The sequence below is a fragment of the Ranitomeya variabilis genome, chromosome 1 (genome assembly GCF_051348905.1).
Source record: "Ranitomeya variabilis isolate aRanVar5 chromosome 1, aRanVar5.hap1, whole genome shotgun sequence".
In the NCBI taxonomy this organism is placed as follows: Eukaryota; Metazoa; Chordata; class Amphibia; order Anura; family Dendrobatidae; genus Ranitomeya; species Ranitomeya variabilis.
In genome coordinates, this window is record NC_135232.1 from 1,110,464,665 (window position 1) to 1,110,488,893 (window position 24,229).

At 44.2% G+C, this 24,229-nt stretch overlaps 1 protein-coding gene across 4 annotated transcripts in view; it reads right to left on the reverse strand.

Moving 5' to 3' along the window:
- The window catches only part of CFAP99 (cilia and flagella associated protein 99), an 82,796-nt gene extending 62,828 nt beyond the window's left edge, over positions 1-19,968 (reverse strand). For 3 of the 4 annotated variants that reach the window (XM_077280177.1, XM_077280175.1, XM_077280176.1), the window contains exons 1-2: positions 19,846-19,968; positions 10,094-10,204 (exon numbers count right to left, since the gene is read on the reverse strand). In XM_077280177.1, the coding sequence (XP_077136292.1) occupies positions 10,094-10,204 (111 nt within the window). In that variant the 5' untranslated portion in view covers positions 19,846-19,968. The remainder of the gene's footprint in view (positions 1-10,093; positions 10,205-19,845) is intronic. The other variant, XM_077280178.1, reaches the window with a different exon arrangement.
- Positions 19,969-24,229: the final 4,261 nt, after the last annotated feature.

Consider the following 24,229-nt stretch of genomic DNA (forward strand, 5'->3'; position numbering starts at 1 on the left):
CAGGTCAGATTTATTAACGTGAAAGCAACATAGGAAAAAACAAAACATAAAAATAAATCCTAGCCTGTCCGGCACTAACTAAACAAATAAGCTGCTATCTAACAACTGGGGGGGCTTCTCCCACCCAGCTAACAACATACAGTCCTTGAGCACCGCTCTCACTCACGTTTGTCTCACACAGACAGGCAATCTGTGTGCCACAGGCTGACACCTGAAACCTCCAGCTGGTCAGCCTTTATTCCTGCACTTATTAACCCCTCGGTATCCTGAAGATACTGAGCGGCCTAATTCACATAGGACAAATACCTGGGCGAGATATACCTGCCCCCGACTACCAGACCGACATGATTCTTACAGGTTGTTCAAGCTTATGATTTTGATGATTTATCCTTTAGGGGAGGTCATTAATATCAGATCAGTGGGGGTCCGGGCACCTGGCCCTCTCAACAATCAGCTGATACCATCAGCACGGATGGATGTAAACAGCGAACAAAGCCTGAGCAGCACAGCTCCGTATACTGTGTAGTGGCCTCTGCCGAGTCCTGCAGAACAGCTCTTATTACTGTGCATGTAAACTGAACTGCAGCACCCGGCAGCGTCCACTACACACTGTACAAAGCTTAGCTATTCCGGTTCTCATGGCACCCACTGATATAATTTTGATGACCTATCCTATGGATAAATAAGCCATATCATACGCCTGGACAGCCACGTTAAAGGGGTTGCCCCATAGCAATTTTTTTTTAGCCATTGTTTAAAGTTGATAAAACAACTTTGCCCCCTTGTGTGCAGTTTGGATCGCTCCGGAATCGGCGTCTGCCCTGTTTTGGAATTCCAGTTTGTAATTGTCTGCAGAGGTCACATGACTAGAAGAGCGCTTCATTGGATGTGTGTTCTGGTCACCTGACCACTACAGCCAATGGGATGCAACTATGTTGTAACTTCCGAGCGAGGCAGACCACCGGAGTGGATTGCGCTAGATCCGCAGAAGGTGAGTATGTCTCTGATTTTATTATTTTGAGTCAATCCATGGCTTACATTTTTTTTTACTGTTGGACAACCCCTTTAAGACCCTTTTACACTGGCGGATAGTTAGCTGTTCGCACTGTCGGGCCTGTGTATACAGGGGAGTAATTTGCATCGGCCAGTGTAATTGATCGACTAGTGATATCGGTGATTGGCGGTGATAGAAATCTGCACAGACCACGGCGGGACGGAGATTCCACGGCAATCACTGGTGCCACGTCGTACGTCCAGCACATAACTCACTTCTTGAAACGTGGATTAAAGCTTTGACATCCGACGCAGAAATACTGAGAATTTTTTCGGAGGCAGCGAATGATTCAGATGTTCGTCGGGATTTCAATTACATTTCTGGATTTGCCGGCGACAGATTTATGATTCCAAATTACATCTGTTTGACATTCTAATATCAGATCTCCTTGTGTGGAGCTCGCGGTAAGTGAGACGAGCGCGCAGGCTTCAAGTGTGCAATTAAATGACTCATTATGAATGTCACTCCACCGCTGGCAGACATACAAAAACCTTCTGTAAAATGATTAAGACGTCTCGCAGGAGCAATTAGGATATTTCTCCCGCTCTGACAGTTGTTAGATTGCTGTAAACCAGATCATGCTGTGCACGGAGGTCGGACCCCCTACACACCACAGCGTCTACAGAGAGACACACGACTAGTGGACGCTGGATGGATCTACTCTAATGCTGCGTTTCTGGCAGGAGTCGGGGGTCCCAAAGAAGGGTAAGAAGAGGCCCGTCTTATCCTCAATCAGAGCAGTGTATAGCACCCATAGAAAGTCCAATGGTTTGTATAACACCGCTCACAATCTAAGAATCAATTGCTTTTTCCTTTGACCTGAATACTCAGGCGGCGTCCTGCAGCCTGAGCCTTCCTGTAAAACCAGGAAATATGATGATATGCCCCGAAATACCAGGGCTCTTTTGTTATGTTGGCTTTAATTGTAAAGTGCTGTGGAATATGTTGGCGCTATATAAATAAAATTATTATTATAAACTACAGACCAAATGCACCAATTGACATCTGAAGGAACCTGAAGACCTACCTCCCTGACAAGCCTACAACCTGCCGTAACCTTCACTCCGCCATACCGCTGCACGAACAGCTCTACCCTCACCTAATTTATCCACACCCATCCCTTGGAGACTGTGAGCCCTCTTGGGCAGGGTCCTCGCTCCTCCTGTACCAGTCGGTGACTTCTATTCTTCATGATTATTGCACTTGTTTTTATGTATACCCCTCCTCACATACAATATAAAGCGCCATGGAATAAATGGTGCTATAACAATAATCTGATGAAGGTCAATCATTTGGCCGAAATGTTAAGCTTTTGTCTGTGGATTGCACTTATGAATAAATCACCTTGAATCACATTTTTCTTGTGTGCCAAGTTTTTCTATCATAAGTAAGCGTAAGCTCTTGTGGTATGATACTCCCTGTCTTTACAGGGCGGCTCAGCCAGCAGGATGCCGCCTGAGTATTCAGTTAGTTGGCACCCTGAAACATTTTTTACAAGAGCTTGGGCCCCTACTAGTGGACCAATACTACAGGAGTGTCTTGAGCTATTATATGGCTTACCATAGAAACCCATAAGAGCAGACAATGACAGCAGAGGCAGAAGAAAAACAAGACCCCAACACTGGACCAAGGAGAGATGCGTAACTGTAACTACTATTCAGTAACCACAACATACAAAACGTTTTTGTATAGTTTATTTTCTAGTGATGAGCGAATGTGGTCAGAAAAGGTGTTATCTGAGCATGCTTGGTTGCTAACTGGGTGTCTTCGGCGTGCTAGAAAAATATGCTCAAGTCCCCGCGCCTGAATGTCTCACTGTTGTTCAACAGCCACAACATATGCAGGGATGGACTGTTTGTAATAAGCATTCTCTGATATGGGCAAAGGTCATTGTGAACGGAGGGGGAGCAGGTGAGCTGTAACATCACCTATTATGTATGAATGGCACATCCTGTTTTATGTACTTTATATAGTGGTGTTATCAGTCATTGTACAGGAGGAGGAGGTGAGCTGTGACATCACCTATTGTGAATTGTGGATCCTGTGTTATTTACTGTATATAGAGGTGTTATCAGTCATTGTACGGGAGGAGGAGGAGGTGAGCTGTGACATCTATTGCGAATGGTGTATACCATGTTATCAGTCATTGAACAGGAGGGGGAGGAGGTGAGCTGTGACATCACCTATTGTGAATGGTGGATCCTGTGTTTTCTACTGTATATAGAGGTGTTATCAGTCATTGTACAGGAGGAGGAGGTGAGCTGTGACATCACCTATTGTGCATGGTGGATCTTGTGTTATCTACTGTATATAGAGGTGTTATCAGTCATTGTACAGGAGGAGGAGGTGAGCTGTGACATCACCTATTGTGAATGGTGGATCTTGTGTTATCTACCGTATATAGAGGTGTTATCAGTCATTGTACACGAGGGGGAGGTGAGCTGTGTCATCACCTATTGTGAATGGTGGATCCTGTGTTATCTACTGTATATAGAGGTGTTATCAGTCATTGTACAGGAGGAGGAGGTGAGCTGTGATATCACCTATTGTGAATGGTGGATCCTGTGTAATCTACTGTACATAGAGGTGTTATCACTACAGTCATTGTACAGGAGGAGGAGGAGGTGAACTGTGACATCACCTATTGTGAATGGTGATCCTGTGTTATCTACTGTATATAGAGGTGTTATCAGTCATTGTACAGGAGGAGGAGGTGAGCTTTGACATCCCCTATTGTGAATGGTGGATCCTGTGTTATCTACTGTATATAGAGGTGTTATCAGTCATTGTACAGGAGGAGGAGGTGAGCTTTGACATCCCCTATTGTGAATGGTGGATCCTGTGTTATCTACTGTATATAGAGGTGTTATCAGTCATTGTACAGGAGGAGGAGGTGAGCTTTGACATCCCCTATTGTAAATGGTGGATCCTGTGTTACCTACTGTATATAGAGGTGTTATCAGTCATTGTACAGGAGGAGGAGGTGAGCTGTGACATCACTTATTGTGAATGGTGGATCCTGTGTTATCTAATGTATATAGAGGTGTTATCAGTCATTGTACAGGAGGAGGAGAGCTGTGATGTCGCCTATTTTGAATGGTGGATCCTGTGTTATCTACTGTATATAGATGTGTTATCAGTCATTGTACAGGAGGAGGAGGTGAGCTGTGACATCAATTATTGTGAATGGTGGATCCTGTGTTATCTACTGTATATAGAGGTGTTATCAGTCATTGTACAGGAGGAGGAGAGCTGTGACGTCGCCTATTTTGAATGGTGGATCCTGTGTTATATACTGTATATAGAGGTGTTATCAGTCATTGTACAGGAGGAGGAGGTGAGCTGTGACATCACCTATTGTGAATGGTGGATCCTGTGTTATCTACTGTATATAGAGGTGTTATCAGTCATTGTACAGGAAGGAGGAGGTGAGCTGTGACATCACCTATTGTGAATGGTGGATCCTGTGTTACCTACTGTATATAGATGTGTTATCAGTCATTGTACAGGAGGAGGAGGTGAGCTGTGACATCAATTATTGTGAATGGTGGATCCTGTGTTATCTACTGTATATAGAGGTGTTATCAGTCATTGTACAGGAGGAGGTGAGCTGTGACGACACCTATTGTGAATGGTGGATCCTGTGTTATCTACTGTATATAGAGGTGTTATCAGTCACTGTACAGGAGGAGGAGGTGAGCTGTGACATCACTTATTGTGAATGGTGGATCCTGTGTTATCTACTGTATATAGATGTGCTATCAGTCATTGTACAGGAGGAGGTAAGCTGTGATATCACCTATTGTGAATGGTGGATCCTGTGTTATCTACTGTATATAGAGGTGTTATCAGTCATTGTACAGGAGGAGGTAAGCTGTGATATCACCTATTTGTGAATGGTGGATCCTGTGTTATCTACTGTATATAGAGGTGTTATCAGTCATTGTACTGGAGGAGGAGGAGGTGAGCTGTGATATCACCTATTGTGAATGGTGGATCCTGTGATATCTACTGTATATAGAGGTGTTATCAGTCATTGTACAGGAGGAGGAGGTGAGCTGTGACATCAATTATTGTGAATGGTGGATCCTGTGTTATCTACTGTATATAGAGGTGTTATCAGTCATTGTACAGGAGGAGGTGAGCTGTGACGACACCTATTGTGAATGGTGGATCCTGTGTTATCTACTGTATATAGAGGTGTTATCAGTCACTGTACAGGAGGAGGAGGTGAGCTGTGACATCACTTATTGTGAATGGTGGATCCTGTGTTATCTACTGTATATAGATGTGCTATCAGTCATTGTACAGGAGGAGGTAAGCTGTGATATCACCTATTGTGAATGGTGGATCCTGTGTTATCTACTGTATATAGAGGTGTTATCAGTCATTGTACAGGAGGAGGTAAGCTGTGATATCACCTATTTGTGAATGGTGGATCCTGTGTTATCTACTGTATATAGAGGTGTTATCAGTCATTGTACTGGAGGAGGAGGAGGTGAGCTGTGATATCACCTATTGTGAATGGTGGATCCTGTGATATCTACTGTATATAGAGGTGTTATCAGTCATTGTACAGGAGGAGGAGGAGGTGAGCTGTGATATCACCTATTGTGAATGGTGGATCCTGTGTTATCTACTGTATATAGAGGTGTTATCAGTCACTGTACAGGAGGAGGAGGAGATGAGTAGTTATCTACTGTATATAGAGATGTTATCTTTCCTGTTTGCAGGGCCGGACTGGGACTAAAATTCAGCCCTGGCATTTGAAGTTACACAGGCCCACTTGTCACATGGTGACTGTATAATATCTTTGTACACTTGTAGGCAGGGCCGGATTTAGGCAAAGTGGGGCCCTAGGCAAAGTTTAAAATGGGTCCCCAAATGCTAACATATTGCACATCACACAGAAGCCTTTCTGTTGTATTTACGTGCGCTGAGTTCAGGCCGCTAAACGAGTTTGATCGACAATACTGAAGTTGTTCAACGCTTGTTTCCCGGCCTCTTTCCACCAGCTGAGGAATAATGATGAGACAGAACGATCACTAATAGATCACCATACAGTATCATGTTTTCAGCAGCACATCTACAGTTTACACTGGCAATGTGCTGCTGACAACAAGGCTTTTTGTTCCAGCAAAAACAATCCGAATATGCAGCATTTTACTTGTTTAGTAAAATACACCCCATAGTCCTCCATATATTATAATGTGCTCCATAGTCCTCCATATAGTATAATACACTCCCTATAGTCCTCCATATATTAAAATACACTGCTCAGTCCTCCACATAGTATAATACACTCCTCATAGTCCTCCATATAGCATAATACAATCCTCATAGTCCTCCATATAGCATAATACAATCCTCATAGTGCTCCATATAGTATAATGCACCGCCACAGTCATCCATGTAGTACAATTCACTTCCCATAGTATAATGCACCCCATAGTTCTTCATATAGTATAACGTATTCCCCATAGTCCTCGATACAGTATAATGCAGCCCACATATAGTATAATGCAGCCACCCCAGAGTATAATGCAGCCACCCCAGAGTATAATGCAGCCACCCCAGAGTATAATGCAGCCACCCCACAGAGTATAATGCAGCCACCCCAGAGTATGTAACCCCCATAGAATATAATACAGCCCACCTCCCCATAATATATAATGTAGCCCCCCATAGAATATAATGCAGCCCCCCATAGTATATAACGCAGCCTCCCCCATAGAATATAATATACCCCCACAATAGTATATAACACAGCCACATAGTACATAACATGGCCTCCCCCATAGAATATAATATACTCCCCATAGTATATAGCAAAGCCCGCATATTATATAGCACAAACCGCATAGTATACAGCACAGCCTGCATACTATAGCACAGCTCGCGTAGTAGATAACACAGCCCACACAGCAGTATTCAGCACAGACCACACAGTAGTATACAGCACAGACCACACAGTAGTATACAGCACAGCCCACGTAGAAGTATACAGCACAGTCCACACAGTAGTATACAGCACAGCCCACAGAGTAATATATACAGCACAGCCCACAAAGTAATATATACAGCACAGCCCACAAAGTAATATATACAGCACAGCCCACAGAGAACTATATACAGCACAGCCCACAGAGAAGTATATACAGCACAGCCCACAGAGAACTATATAAAGCACAGCCCAGAGTACTATATACAGCACAGCCCAGAGTACTATATAAAGCACAGCCCAGAGAGTACTATATACAGCACAGCCCAGAGAGTACTATATACAGCACAGCCCAGAGAGTACTATATACAGCACAGCCCAGAGAGTACTATATACAGCACAGCCCACAGAGTACTATATACAGCACAGCCCACAGAGTACTATACACAGCACAGCCCAAAGAGTACTATATACAGCACAGCCCACAGAGTACTATATACAGCACAGCCCACAGAGTACTATATACAGCACAGCCCACAGAGTACTATATACAGCACAGCCCACAGAGTACTATATACAGCACAGCCCACAGAGAACTATATACAGCACACAGTAGTATACAGCACAGAGCACAGCCCACAGAGAACTATATACAGCCCACAGTAGTATACAGCACAGAGCACAGCCCACAGAGAGCTATATACAGCCCACAGCAGTATACAGCACAGAGCACAGCCCACAGAGAACTATATACAGCCCACAGCAGTATACAGCACAGAGCACAGCCCACAGAGAACTATATACAGCCCACAGCGGTATACAGCACAGAGCACAGCCCACAGAGAACTATATATAGCACAGAGCACACAGTAGTATACAGCACAGAGCACAGCCCACAGAGAGCTATATACAGCCCACAGTAGTATACAGCACAGAGCACAGCCCACAGAGAACTATATACAGCCCACAGCAGTATACAGCACAGAGCACAGCCCACAGAGAACTATATACAGCCCACAGAGAACTATATACAGCCCACAGCAGTATACAGCACAGAGCACAGCCCACAGAGAACTATATATAGCACAGAGCACACAGTAGTATACAGCACAGAGCACAGCCCACAGAGAGCTATATACAGCCCACAGCAGTATACAGCACAGAGCACAGCCCACAGAGAACTATATACAGCCCACAGTAGTATACAGCACAGAGCACAGCCCACAGAGAACTATATACAGCCCACAGCAGTATACAGCACAGAGCACAGCCCACAGAGAACTATATACAGCCCACAGCAGTATACAGCACAGAGCACAGCCCACAGAGAACTATATACAGCCCACAGCGGTATACAGCACAGAGCACAGCCCACAGAGAACTATATATAGCACAGAGCACACAGTAGTATACAGCACAGAGCACAGCCCACAGAGAGCTATATACAGCCCACAGTAGTATACAGCACAGAGCACAGCCCACAGAGAACTATATACAGCCCACAGCAGTATACAGCACAGAGCACAGCCCACAGAGAACTATATACAGCCCACAGCAGTATACAGCACAGAGCACAGCCCACAGAGAACTATATATAGCACAGAGCACACAGTAGTATACAGCACAGAGCACAGCCCACAGAGAGCTATATACAGCCCACAGCAGTATACAGCACAGAGCACAGCCCACAGAGAACTATATACAGCCCACAGTAGTATACAGCACAGAGCACAGCCCACAGAGAGCTATATACAGCCCACAGCAGTATACAGCACAGAGCACAGCCCACAGAGAACTATATACAGCCCACAGTAGTATACAGCACAGAGCACAGCCCACAGAGAACTATATACAGCCCACAGCAGTATACAGCACAGAGCACAGCCCACAGAGAACTATATATAGCAAAGAGCACACAGTAGTATACAGCACAGAGCACAGCCCACAGAGAGCTATATACAGCCCACAGCAGTATACAGCACAGAGCACAGCCCACAGAGAACTATATACAGCCCACATCTCTTCTCTTCCTCCCCTCACCTCCTCCGAGAATGGCCCCACAGTCCAGAAAAAAAAAAACCTCTCCTCACCTCTCCTCGTGCCCAGCGTTGCTTCCTGGTTCCTGCTCCTGTCTCAGCAGCTGCAGTCTGCCCGGGACACAGCAGGTGCGCGATGATATGACATCATCGCGCACCCGCAGTGTCAGAGGCAGAGCGGGGAATGATGGGAGAGGAGCGTCTGCAGACGCTCTCCTCCATCATTGCATTCAACTGTACCGGCGTCTATACGCCGGTATAGTTGAATGCGACGGCGGGGGCGGCGGATTGAGCGGCCCACCACTGGCACCGGCCCTTCTGGCATTTGCCAGAAGTGCCCTATGGCCAGTCCGGCCCTGCCTGTTTGTGATAATAATGAAACTACTGAAAAGTCTTCAGCCATGGTAGAGCGCTGTGCTCTGAAGATCAGTGGATCCTGTTTTAACTACTATGTACAGAGCTGATATCTGTCATGAAATCCTGTATGTGATGATACTGAGACTTCTAGAAAGTCATCTGTACAAAACAGGAATAAGAGGACTAGTATAAACCTAGTGACCAATGTGAAAATTGCAAGATTTCTGTCTTTCTGTTAATACAGTAGTAACAATAGTGACAAAACAGTATCAAACATGTTAAACAATAGGTCATTTTCTGATGACACATGCAATATAAACGTATTCAAATTGCATAGAGTTGTGGCCCTAAGGGGGGCGCTCCTCTCAGATTACTCAGAGCGGAGTATCAGATGATTGATAGGTTGGATTTATTTCAATGGGCTGATGAGGAAGTCCATTAATTACCTAATTAAGCAGTGTCGGGGAGGGGGTGCTCCAGTTCCCAATGTCTGTCCCTTAAAACAGATGATTTTTAATTCTGTGACAACCTGTGAGCCAAAGTGACGTCATTTCTTAATCCCTCCCCCGCGGAGCATCCGCAGGAAGCTTTCCAGAATCTCTGCTTTCCTAGGAATGTTTCGGCAGCGCCCCGGAGATCTACAAACTGGGCTGTCTCCCCAATAGCATGTGTGAGTATGAGGCATATCTGAGCACATACTCTTACCTGAAAGTCCTCCATCGATTCTTCTAGGAAGTGCTCCAGACTCCGATCCTCCGGATTATACTTGTTATGGAGCTGGATTATCAGGGTGATGCATCTTCCATAATGAGTCATCTGTAACCAAACAAGTCCGACATGAAAACCGCTATGATGTCAGGACGCTGAAATGTGCGATTACCCGTGTAACTTTTTCCGCGTGATACGTTACACTTTATTATAACGTCTTCGCACTTTGTATTGTAATAACATAATTGCATTTATTATATCACTATTATTTACCGCTACATGCTACTACGCAGGCACCGTCGGCGCCATCTTGGTGGAGACAATTTTTTTCCTCTAGCAAAATGGCGCCGGGGGTAGCGCCTGCGCAGTAACATCATGTTCCAAATTATGCTACTGTGCAGGTGCGGCCGGAGACATTTTGAGGAAGAATTTTTTTTTTCTAAAAGAAATTTTTATCACTAAATAAAATATTTCAAAACAATAAGATACACAGTATGTAAAATAGGGGGCAGGTCACTACGGGATCAGTGAGCTGTCATAATCCCACACTGATGAACATTAAGCAGAGCACCACATAAAGCCCCGGCCACAGACCTGCCCACATGCTGACCCCTGATTTTTTTACATTATGTACTTAAATAATTAAAATAAAAATGGCCTGGGACCCCTCTATTCATAATAACCAGCCATGATAAAGCTGACAGCTGAGGGTTTCAGCCCACAGCTGTCGGTTTTGCCTGCGCTGATTAACAAAAATAGAAGAGACCCCACATCATTTTATTTATTTATCTATAGAGTCGGCTGATGAAAACTCCCATCAGCTATGCCAGGTCTCGCTGTTATCAGCAACAGCAGGTGTAGGCTGATGAGAGTAGTACTCTCTCATCAGCCGACGCCTGTGACTGTCGGTAACCTTTATACCCCCTGTCACAACTGCTCGCTCACACTTTCTTCTGAAATTGTGGGAAGTTGAACCGCAGCTCTCTCACCAGCGGTAATGATCTTACCGCCAATCAGAACCGCCGGTGTGGGAAACAGACGATGTTTTCTGGAGAAGTCCATATTCGGGGTCTGTGAATGAACACTTTACTGTTCGGGTTTGCTAATCTCTAATCCTGAATGCAGCAGCCAGGATCATAATCCTTTCCAACTGGTACACTGACGCCTCTACCCTGTGCCAGTCATTGCACTGGTTGCTCATCCACTACAGAGTTTAATATAAACTTATCACTCTCACCCACAAATTGCTCCACGGCTCAGCACCACCCTACATCTCCTCTATTGTCTCAGTCTACCACCCTACCTGTGCCTCAGTTCTGACAACGACTTACAACTAAAATTCTCAATTATTAGAACCTCCAGTTCTCGTTTCCAAAAGTATTCACGTGCTGCGCCAATTCTCTGGAATGCGTTACCCAGGACCCTTCATTTAATCCCTAATACCAACATTATTAAGCGTGGCCTAAAAACTAATTTCTTTAGACCTCGCTTATCCAATTATCACCAGTTTACACATACAAAATTTTCTTTAGAATCATCTGTTCACAAGCCCTACATACACTTAATAGCCCTACATACACTTAATCGCCCTCTGTGTCCGTACTCATACTGGTTGGTGGCCAGATCATACACCCTATTTATTATATTGATGGCTTGGCCGAACAATACAAGCAATTATTACCATCCACCTTTTGTGTCTGACTGCTGAGCCTGTGCACATACCTCATACTGTAAAACGTTGCATTTTTTTCCTGTCCAAAAAAAAAAAATGGAAGAAAAATAAACATAAAAAACACCACATGTGAGCAAGCCCATCATCCAGAAACAAGAAATTCTCCATCTGATGGAACATGTCACAGTTTTCTTTTGTCTCACTAATATCCCTGCTGAGAATATCCACAGACAATTTTTCATTAGGGAATCCGAACCGAAAAACATGGGCTGGCATTTTCCCACGCTGAAGTGTTCATTTCCCACGCTGAAGAGTTCATTTTAGTTCAGGGAGCGCAGCTTCGGTGACATCACCACTACTCACTGAAGCTCCGTTCCCAGCGCTTCATTCATTCCCCAGTAGTTTACAACCAGGAGCGGTTGCATTAGCTGTGCTCCCGGTTGTAAACTGTAAATTCCCCTAGATATGAATTACTCTGTGGGACTGACTGTACGCCGGACAGGTATGGGTATATTGTTGGTTTATTATTTTGACTTTTTTTCCAGGAGATCGAGGGCTTCGCTTGGAATGGCAGACTAGTAAAGATGGAAAAAATGTGTATATTGTTTTATTTCATTAAAATACTTTTTTCTAACTGTGTGGTGTGTTTGATTAACCCTTTAAGGCCGGCGTCACACTCAGCGTATGAAAATACGGTCCTTTTTTATGGCCGTAATACGCAGAAATGTTCCCAAAATAGTGATCCGTATGTCATCCGTAGGCAGGGTGTGGCAGCGTGTTTTGCGCATGGCATCCTCCATATGTAATCCGTATGGCATCCGTACTGCGATATTTTCTCGCAGGCTTGCAAAACCGACATCTAATGGATTTATGTGCTCAAATGTTCGTTAAAACATATATACAGTATACATATACACTCACCGGCCACTTTATTAGGTACACCATGCTAGTAATGGGTTGGACCCCTTTTGCCTTCAGAACTGCCTCAATTCTTCGTGGCATAGATTCAACAAGGTGCTGGAAGCATTCCTCAGAGATTTTGGTCCATATTGACATGATGGCATCACACAGTTGCCGCAGATTTGTCGGCTGCACATCCCAAAGATGCTCCATACAAGGCAGGATGGATCCATGCTTTCATGTTGTTTACGCCAAATTCTGACCCTACCATCCGAATGTCGCAGCAGAAATCGAGACTCATCAGACCAAGCAACGTTTTTCCAATCTTCTACTGTCCAATTTCGATGAGCTTGTACAAATTGTAGCCTCAGTTTCCTGTTCTTAGCTGAAAGGAGTGGTACCCGGTGTGGTCTTCTGCTGCTGTAGCCCATCTGCCTCAAAGTTCGACGCACTGTGCGTTCAGAGATGCTCTTAGGCCTACCTTGGTTGTAACGGGTGGCGATTTGAGTCACTGTTGCCTTTCTATCAGCTCGAACCAGTCTGCCCATTCTCCTCTGACCTCTGGCATCAACAAGGCATTTCCGCCCACAGAACTGCCGCTCACTGGATTTTTTTTCTTTTTCGGACCATTCTCTGTAAACCCTAGAGATGGTTGTGCGTGAAAATCCCAGTAGATCAGCAGTTTCTGAAATACTCAGACCAGCCCTTCTGGCACCAACAACCATGCCACGTTCAAAGGCACTCAAATCACCTTTCTTCCCCATACTGATGCTCGGTTTGAACTGCAGGAGATTGTCTTGACCATGTCTACATGCCTAAATGCACTGAGTTGCCGCCATGTGATTGGCTGATTAGAAATTAAGTGTTAACAAGAAGTTGGACAGGTGTACCTAATAAAGTGGCCAGTGAGTGTATATGTCATTGAGACACACACACACATATATATATATATATATATATATATATATATATATATATATATACTGTATTTATATTTAATTCAGCGCGAGATATGTGAAAAAACCCCACAGGATATGAGACATGGTTACATACAGTAAACCATCTCATATCCCTTTTTTTTTGCATATTCCACACTACTAATGTTAGTAGTGTGTATGTGCAAAATTTGGGCGCTGTAGCTTGTAAAATAAAGGGTTAAATCGTGGAAAAAATTGGCGTGGGCTCCCACGCAATTTTCTCCGCCAGAGTGGCAAAGCCAGTGACTGAGGGCAGATATTAATAGCCAGGAGAGGGTCCATGGTTATTGCCCCCCTGGCTAAAAACATCTGCCCCCAGCCACCCCAGAAAAGGCACATCTGGAAGATGCGCCTATTCTGGCACTTGGCCTCTCTTCCCACTCCCGTGTAGCGGTGGGATATGGGGTAATGAAGGGTTAATGTCACCTTGCTATTGTAAGGCGACATTAAGCCAGATTAATAATGGAGAGGCGTCAATTATGACACCTATCCATTATTAATCCAATAGTACGAAATGGTTAATAAAACACACACACATTATTTAAAAGTATTTTAATGAAATAAAGACACAGGGTGTTGTAATATTTTATTATACTGGTAATCCAGCTGAAGACCCTCGTCCTGTAAAAAAGGTAACATAAAAAATCAACAATATCCCATACCTTCCGTCGTTCTGTCAGTCCCACGATGTAAATCCATCTGAAGGGGTTAAATCATTTTACAGCCAGGAGCTCTGCTATTGCAGTCGCTCCTGTCTGTACAATGTTGTGAATGAATGTAATGCAGGGGAATGTCCTGTAGTTACCTTGAGTCGCGGTGATGCACCCTCTGCTGGATGTCCTCATATGAACTCGAGCCTGATAAAAGTTCCCACGCTCGAGTTCATATGAGGACATCCAGCAGAGGGCGCATCACCGCGACTCAAGGTAACTACAGGACATTCCCCTGCATTCCATTCATTCACAACATTTTACAGACAGGAGCACTGCTTTAGCACAGATCCTGGCTGTAAAATGATTTAACCCCTTCAGATGAATTTACATCGTGAGACTGACAGAACGACGGAAGGTATGGGATATTGTTGATTTTTTATGTTACCTTTTTTACAGGACGAGGGTCTTCAGGTGGATTACCAGTGTAATAAAATATTACAACACTCTGTGTCTTTATTTCATTAAAATACTTTTAAATAATGTGTGTGTGTTTTATTAACCATTTCATACTATTGGATTAATAATGGATAGGTGTCATAATTGACACTTCTCCATTATTAATCTGGCTTAATGTCACCTTACAATAGCAAGGTGACATTAACCCTTCATTACCCCATATCCCACCGCTACACGGGAGTGGGAAGAGAGTGGCCAAGTGCCAGAACAGGCGCATCTTCCAGATGTGCCTTTTCTGGGGTGGCTGGGGGCAGATGTTTGTAGCCAGGGGGGGCCAATAACCATGGACCCTCTCTAGGCTATTAATATCTGCCCTCAGTCACTGGCTTTACCACTCTGGCGGAGAAAATTGCGCGGGAGCCCACGCCAATTTTTTTCCGCAATTTAACCCTTTATTTTACAAGCTACAGCACCCAAATTTTGCACATACACACTACTAACATTAGTAGTGTGGAATATGCAAAAAAAAAAGGGATATGAGATGGTTTACTGTTGTGAATTCCGTTCTTGGGCTCCCTCCGGTGGTTGTAAATGGCACTTTTGTGAATTCTGCCCTTGGGCTCCCTCCGATGGTTTTAAGTGGTACTGCTGCTCCTTGGATTTAGCTTAGCAGCTGCTTCCACTGATCGTCTCTCCTGCTCTGCTATTTAGCCTGGCTCTGATCTTCAGCCAGTGCCAGCTGTCAATGTTTCTTGGTTGGATTCAGATCTCTCCTTGGATTTCCTTGATAGTCGGTCCTGTTCAGCAAAGATAAGTCCTTGCATGTTCATTTGTTGTCCTCTTGCTGTGGACTTAATCATTCAGCTCATTTTATGTTTGCTCTAGTCCAGCTTGTCAGTATTCTATATTCAGTTAAGCTGGAAGCTCTGGGGAAGCAGATTTGCCCTCCACACCGTTAGTCAGGTGTGGAGATTTTTTGTAAACTCTGTGATGGATTTTTCTAGCTTTTAATACTGACCGCACAGTATCCTTTCCTATTCTGTCTATCTAGTTAGAAGTGGCCTCCTTTGCTAAATCCTGTTTTCATTCTGTGTATGTCATTTCCCTCTCCACTCACAGTCCATATTTGTGGGGGGCTGTCTGTCCTTTGGGAATTTTCTCTGAGGCAAGATAGCTTTCCTGTTTCCATCTTTAGGGGTAGCTAGTTCTCCGGCTGTGATGAGATGTCTAGGGAGTGACAGGAACATTCCACGGCTACTTCTAGTGTTGTGTTAGGTTCAGGAACTGCGGTCAGTAAAGATACCATCTCCTCAGAGCTCGTCCCATGTTGCTCCTTAACCACCAGGTCATAACAGTTTACTGTATGTAAACCATGTCTCATATCATGTCGGGTTTGTGAAGGAGAAATAAAAAGCCGGCAATTGAATTACCGGCTTTTCTATAGAACACCGCTGCGTATTTCTCGCAAGTCACACTGCTGGTCCGTGTGTAATCCGTATTTTTCTCGCCCCCATAGACTTTCATTGGCGTATTTTTTGCGCAATACGGTAACAAACGCACCATGCTGCGATTTTCTACGGCCGTACAAGACCGTATAATACGGATCAGTAAAATACGGCAGATAGGAGCTGGGACATAGAGAATCATTGTACCGTATGCAATCCGTATTTTCTGCACCTCTCATACGTCCGTAAAACTCGCTAGTGTGACGCCGGCCTAATAAAGACAAAACCCAAAAAGAACAATGGTGGAATTGCTGATTTTTCCCCCACTTTTCAGTACATTATATGGTATAATGAATGATGTAATTCGGAACTGCAGCTCATCCGGCATAACTAAAAGCCCTTCGCTATGTTGAAGACAAAAAAAAAATTACTCTGGAAGGAAGAGAGGGGGAAAAAACAAAAATGAAAGAGCAAATAATTAAAAAATACCTGGGTCCTGAAGGTTTTAAAGGGTCAGTATTGAACTTTAGGATTGCTTCCTCCGGTCGGGGGCGCTGGAGACCCGGATCTCTTCTTCAGTGATGAGACTATGTGCAGAAAGCCGCCAGGGGCAGGAGTAGCAGCCGTGCCGTGCGTTGCGTTACCAAGTCTGATCCGATAGATGTGCACTAGTGATGGTCGGATAAGGTGTTATCTGAGCATGCTCGGGTGCTAACCAAGGGTCTTCGGTGTGCTTGAAAACTATGTCCGAGTCCCCGACGCTGCATGTCTAGTGGCTATTCGACAGTCGCAGGGATTGCCTAACAAACAGCCGCTAGAGATACATGTGTTGCAGCTGTTGAACAGACACTCAGTTAGCACCTGAGCATGCTGAGATAACACCTTATCCAACCACGTTGGCTCATCACTAGTAGAACTGATAGTTGCACATGGGCGGACCGCCCGCTGCGTCCCTGACCCCTCTCATCCCGGCATTGTGGCGTCTCTGTTTGGTTTTGTGTATTTCTATTGTATCAGACAACCACGGTGACATCTGAGCCCTCTCCTCCGTGCAGTGCGCCCACGTGCTGCCCACACGCTGTCTGTCGCCGCTCTATGCTGCCAGGGTATCGGCTTCCCATCCTGGAATGAATTCTCTACAGATATTTCGCTGGTCTCTTTTTTGCACTTTTCTGCTTTTTTTTCCCTCCACTTCTCCTTTTTTATCACTCGCCGTATCAGGGCTTGTTGTTTTGTTTTTGTTTGTTTGGCGGGACGATTTGTACTATTGAATGAAACCATTCGTTTTATTGTGTGATCTCCTCGAAAGTGGGAAACAAACATTCCATTCTGCAATAGTTTATTTTATTTTATTTACCATGTTCACTCTATGGTAAATCGGACCTGGCGATAGGATTCTCCCGGTTAGTGCGATTATGCAGATACCAAACATGAATAGTTTTTTTTTTTTTTTTATTAAATGGTGAAAAAAAAAAAGTCAGAAATTTGTAAAAAAAAATAAATAAAAAAAATAAAAATCACTTGTGTCGCCATTTTTCGTTTCAATCCTCTTTCCTACTCCACCGTTTATTGATTGGGTTACGGTAATTTATTTTATATTTTGATAGATCGGACTTTTATGAAGGCAGCAATACCAAACTTGGGGGGGAAAAAGAGGTGAGAGGGATTTCAACTTTTATATATATTTTTTTAATTTTTTTTACATATTTTTGTCAACCACCAGCGGCTGTTAGAGGCAGATGATGGCTCAATAATTCAGCCATCATCTGCAGGGAAAAATGGCGGCTCGGCTTTTGAGACCACATCAAAGTGAGGGAGCCGGCGTATGATGTACCTGTATGTCATATGTCATTAAAGGGTTAAGCATATGGCAGGCGAGTCGCATGTGACCATAAACTGAAGATCAAACACATTTGGAAAATGTCACAATGATCGACCACGGGTCCTTTCAATGCCCCGGTTCCCTGGACCTGTGGAGGTCCCAGCAGTCGGACCCCCTCTGATCGTGATGTTATTCCCTGTCCCATGGATAGTGTATAACTCTCAAACTGGAGAGTAGCCCTTTATTATTGCAGAACCCTCTTCACACGCACGGGATGAGGCTTTTCATTGCCTTCGGGTGTTTTTGACGTTCATGTCACATGAACATTCTGTTCTTTTAGATTTAAAATAAATATATATGTATATATTTACTAAACACAGTTTTCCAGACTATGGGGTCCATTAAGTGTCAATTTTTTTTTTTTAGAAAAGAATAAACGCGCAACGTGCAGAAAATTTTCTTCAGTCCTAAAACCTGACAGTTAAAGGGAATGTCCAGCAAAAAACAAGTAAGAACTGTCCATGATTGATTGGGGGTAGTGATGAGTGAACGTGCTGGGATTGAGGTGTTATCTGAGCATGCTTGGGTGCTACGTGCTCGAATAATATGTGCACGTCTCGCGGCTGTTCAACAGGGATTGCCTAACAAACAGGCGGCTGCGGGGACTCGCACATATTATTCGAGCACGTACCACCAGAGCATGCTCAGATAACACCTTATCCCAGCACCCTCGCTCATCACTAGTTGGGGGGGGGGGGGTCTCACGGCTGGGACCTCCGCTGTTCGGCAGAACGGGGAGTTTTATCATAAGATGGATGCTTCACTCATTCTCTATGGAGCTGCCGAAAAAGCCGAACATGACACACGACAGTTCCATATGCAATGAATGGAGTGGCGGTGGCTCAGGCGCATGGATGCTCCATTCTTCTGCCGATCGGGCACATTCACACTGCGTCTTTTTTCCGCAGGTCCATTTTTCAAGCAGAAGATGCTCTAGAAGACGTGTTCAGGAACACCTGTAGAATCTACGGATCTCCATGGAGCTTCTTTAAACACTTTGGCGCCTTTTGTGCTTATTGAAAGCCTGAAGGTACGAACAGAAAGATGCTTTCCCGTACTAATAGGATCATTGTTTTCTTAGCGCTTTTTCCGCCATTTTTTTTAAGTGGATCCATTTATAAAACGTTGCAAAAACACAGAGTGAACACATCCTACGGCTAAGTTCACACTTGTTGGGTATGACACGGATTTCAGGGCAGATTCTGCGTCAAATCCGACAACAATCCAAACCCCATATCTGCGAACGCTGGATAGTTTTATTTTTTATTGCTCTGCCAAGAATCACTCTTTTTGAATGACAACTGGGACAGAAAAACTGCATAATCTACTAAAAAGAGCTTAGAGCTGATGAGACTGGTGGATTCACTTTGAAAAATCCAATTTCAGAATGTCTTGTATAATCTTCATGGTGTAATGAAGGCTAAGAGCTGGATATGAATATCAGGAGCAGAGAGGAGGGGGCAGAACTTTCCAAAGAGGATTACACAGCCATTATGAGATGGATTTTTTTTTTTCAAAATAAATACACCAGCCTCATCAAGTTCAAGAATTCTATTTAAGAGGTTTTTTTGCTCTGCAAATCAACACATAGAGCTGCAGCCATCCTTTATGCAGATTTAGGAGTAATAGGAAAGCTGAGTGACAAGTGCAATAATGGTGATACTGTTTGTCACCCAGCTTTCCCAGAAGTAGGCCTGGTGAGCCCTGCACCTGATGACCGCGCATGAGGAGCCTGCAGCCACGTCTACAGTGACCGTCACCTACCTTCCGCCAAATCCCCTGGTTATTTAGGAGCTCGGAACCGTCCAAGACTGTATCAGCAGCCGTTTCTAATGCAGCGCGAAGACTTCTGGGTATTGTAGTCCTAACGTTTACAGCGCAGCCGTTGTAAAAATGATGCTCTGCTAAGAGAAAAACTACTATTCCCAGGGTGCAACTCGGCCTGGTTACCCTCCTTGTGTTTGATCACCACCCTAGCAACCGAAAAATATAGAGGATAGTGATTGGTGCAAATTGGAGCACGTGGTTCTAGATTGCCAACTTGTTTATTCTGTGCCGAATTAGGTGTTAATAAAGTTGGTTTTAAAATAGGAAGATGTAGTTTGTAGCTTGAATTAAAAATGTGATATCATATAAATGTGTAACTTACCAATTACCTTGTTATTGGCTATTTCAATAGATACTTAGGCAAGCAGGCCACCCACTTTTAAAGGGGTTGTCTAGACGTTGGGCTCTAGTTTGTAGTCACCTGTCCAGGTCTTGGGGTTCAGGTCTGCAGTCACTGTAGAAGACTGCAGACTTGTGAGTCCTCACAGCACGCTGTCAAGATTGGCCGGCGCTGGGAGCGGACGTCACTTCCGGCCACATTCCAACTAGACACGTCCAGCATCACACAATTCACTAGTGTCGAGCAAGGCTGCGCACGTCTAGTCGGCACGTGACAACATGTATGGAAATCTCTTACTTGTGGTAACGCACCCGCCAGCACCACAGAATCCTGACAGCGTGCACTGTGCGTGCTGTGAGGATTCACAAGTCTGCAGTATACAGAGCGACTGCAGACCTGAACCCCAAGACTTGGACAACCCCTTTAACGTTCTTTACTTTTTGTGCCTTTGTTTTTTTCCTCCCCTTATCCAAAAAAGAAAAAAAAACATTTCAAAAATGTTTCTGCCACAGTAGCCATATGAGGGATTGTTTTTTGTGCTATACTTTTCTTCTTAGGCTATGTGCACACGCTGCGGATTACTCTGCAGATTTTTCCGGACTGATTTTGGTAAATCCACACCGCGGATTTCCTGCGGAATTACTATGGATTTACCGCATTTTTTTTGCGGATTCCACCTGCAGTTTTACACCTGCGGATTCCTATTATGGAGCTTGTGTAAACCGCTGCGGAATCTGTACAAAGAATTGAAATTCTGTTGATCTGCAGCAAAATCCGCAACGTGTGCACATAGCCTCATATTACTACATGATGTACTGAAAAACATGAAACAAAAATAAAAGTGAGATGAAAAAACACAACTCCGCCATTGTTTTTTGGGTGTTATTATTACAGCGTTCATCATGTGGTATAAATGACCTCGTCAGTACAATTATTATGGTAACTAGATATTTCCAGCCAGCTAACGCTCGGCACGCTCATTGCTATCTAATTAACGCTGCTGGTGATTAAACTAAAGTAAGTAATGACAACATTCAATAGCGCTTACGCAGGTGGTAAATTAACTTAAAATGAAGTTAATAACAATAGTGTGGTGATGTGTTGGGGGCGGGATTATGTGTGGTGATGTGGTGGGGGGTGGGATTATGTGTGGTAATGTGGTGGGGGGTGGGATTATGTGTGGTAATGTGGTGGGGGGTGGGATTATGTGTGGTGATGTGGTGGGGGGTGGGATTATGTGTGGTGATGTGGTGGGGGGCGGGATTATCTGTAGTAATGAGGTGAAGGGGCGGGATTATGTGTGGTAATGGGGTGGGGTGGCGGGAATATGTGTGGTGATGTGGTGGGGGGAGGGATTATATATGGTAATGGCGTGGGGGGTGGGATTATGTGTGGTGATGTGTTGAAGGGGCGTTATTATGTGTGGTGATGTGGTGGGGGGCGGGATTTGTGAGGGGAGGGATTGTGTGTGGTAATGATGTTCGGGCAGGATTGTGTGTGGTGATGTTGTGGGGGCGGAGCTACTGTGCAGGGGGCGGGATTAGCGAGTAATCACGATGCCTCTTATATATATAGATATCCAACTTATATATACATAAATATATAGAGATTTTTTAAATGATATATATATATTTTAGTGGTTTATAACTATTCAGAACTTTGTAAAAAAAAGTTTGGCTTGTGCCGCCATTTTTTTACTTTTCCATCACCGGAGGTGTGTGAAGGGCAGTTTTTTATTTTTGCCGTGGCGAGCTGTTCTTTTTATTTATACCATTTTGGAGCACCTACTGCATTGTGGCAGCTTTTTACTGTATTTTTGGGTAAGTGTGGAGACTAGAAGACACCAATCTTGACTTTTTTTTTCTTTACGGCATTTTATATTTTGCAATATTGGACTTTGTGGTGAAATAAAAAAAAAATTGAAAAAAATAGATTTTGAATTATTGTTTTAAATTCCTATGTTTTTATTTTTAATTTCCCCTAGAGGACTTGATCCTGCCACTGTTTGATCACTTGTGTATAGATGTTTGGCAGATGTCGGGCTCAGAAGGTGCCAGGTCCACTGAAAGCAACTAAAACGCTCTACTATGAAGCTCAGCCATGGACTGGGCATCAGAGGACCAAGATGGCGCTTATAGTTGGTGCTCATAAATGTCTATGTAGAGCGGAGGGTCCCTCTAGTCACTGCCAGCTCTGAGCTGATGGCACTGCTGGGCATCTTCCAATTTCGAAAGCAGGAATGATGGGCCCGCTTCATCAAGACCGGTGTCCATCAGACACACATCAGGGTGTGTAATGGCGCCAGACACTCCTGATTCATAAAGAGGTGTACACCTGTTCAGGAGTCGGGAGCGTCGGACGAATGGCGTACACCTCTGTGTGCGCCTCTCCACAAATCCTAAGCCAGTCCCTGCTGGCATAAAAAATGCCGCTGCACAACATGAATCTGGCAAGTCGCAATCGCTACGCCCCAGTCCTGGCCCTGTTTTGCCCATTTTGTCAGAGATGGGAGAAATGTTGTGAGAATGGCCAAAAATCGCTAAATCTTTGAGTTGCGCCTTTCCAAAGTTTTTATTCCGGAATACTGTTGTGAAAGCTTCGCTGCTTCAAGCTCAATGTGACTTTTATCTAAGTTTCCTCCACTGACCATCTTGTTTACGGCCCATTTATTGGGGTCCTCAATGCTGAGAAATACAGGCAGCTCCTTATCCATCATGGAGGCGTCTGATCATCTCCAAATTTTATTCTGCATCAGGACAACGACCCCCAACATCTAGCCAATGTCATAAATAACTACCATTGGCGTAAAGAAGGACAAGGAGTCCTGGATGATCCGGCCCCCGAGGAGCCCTGATCTCACATCATCCAGTCTGTTGTGGATTACAAGAAGGATTTGCAGACGCCTCATACACCTAAGATCGGGGGTCAGTTTTCCAAGATGTTTGGGACAACCTCCTGCCGAGGGCCTTCAAAAACTGTGTGCAACTGACAAGTACCAAGAAGAAGCGATGATGGCAAATGGCGGTCACCAGATATTGAGGTTTTAGATTTCTCTTCTCACTTTGCATTTTATTAAGTGCTAAAAATAAACTATTAACCTTTCCATATATGAACACTTTGTAGAATTCTTTCCACCTGCCTAAAACTTTTGCACAGTCCTGTATATATATATATATATATATATATATATATATATATATATATATATACACTCACCGGCCACTTTATTAGGTACACCATGCTAGTAACGGGTTGGACCCCCTTTTGCCTTCAGAACTGCCTCAATTCTTCGTGGCATAGATTCAACAAGGTGCTGGAAGCATTCCTCAGAGATTTTGGTCCATATTGACATGATGGCATCACACAGTTGCCGCAGATTTGTCGGCTGCACATCCCAAAGATGCTCCATACAAGGCAGGATGGATCCATGCTTTCATGTTGTTTACGCCAAATTCTGACCCTACCATCCGAATGTCGCAGCAGAAATCGAGACTCATCAGACCAAGCAACGTTTTTCCAATAATAATAATAATAATAATAATAATCTTTATTTATATAGCGCCAACATATTCCGCAGCGCTTTACAGTTTAACAGTTTCAAACACAACAGTCATAGGTAACAATGTTAACAATACAGCAATAAGGCAAAATAAGACGACCCTGCTCGTGAGAGCTTACAATCTACAATGAGGTGGGGAGATACAAAGTACAGGTGTGTATTTACAATGATGGTCCAGCCATCTTCAGGGGGTGGGGGGTAGGTGAGATAGTGAATGGGCTACACACACACAAACATAAAATGACTGATTAGGGAACGCGATAGGCCGCTCTGAACAAATGAGTTTTGAGTGAGCGCCTAAAGCTATGCAAGTTGTGGATGGTCCTAATATCTTGGGGTATCTACTGTCCAATTTCGATGAGCTTGTACAAATTGTAGCCTCAGTTTCCTGTTCTTAGCTGAAAGGAGTGATACCCGGTGTG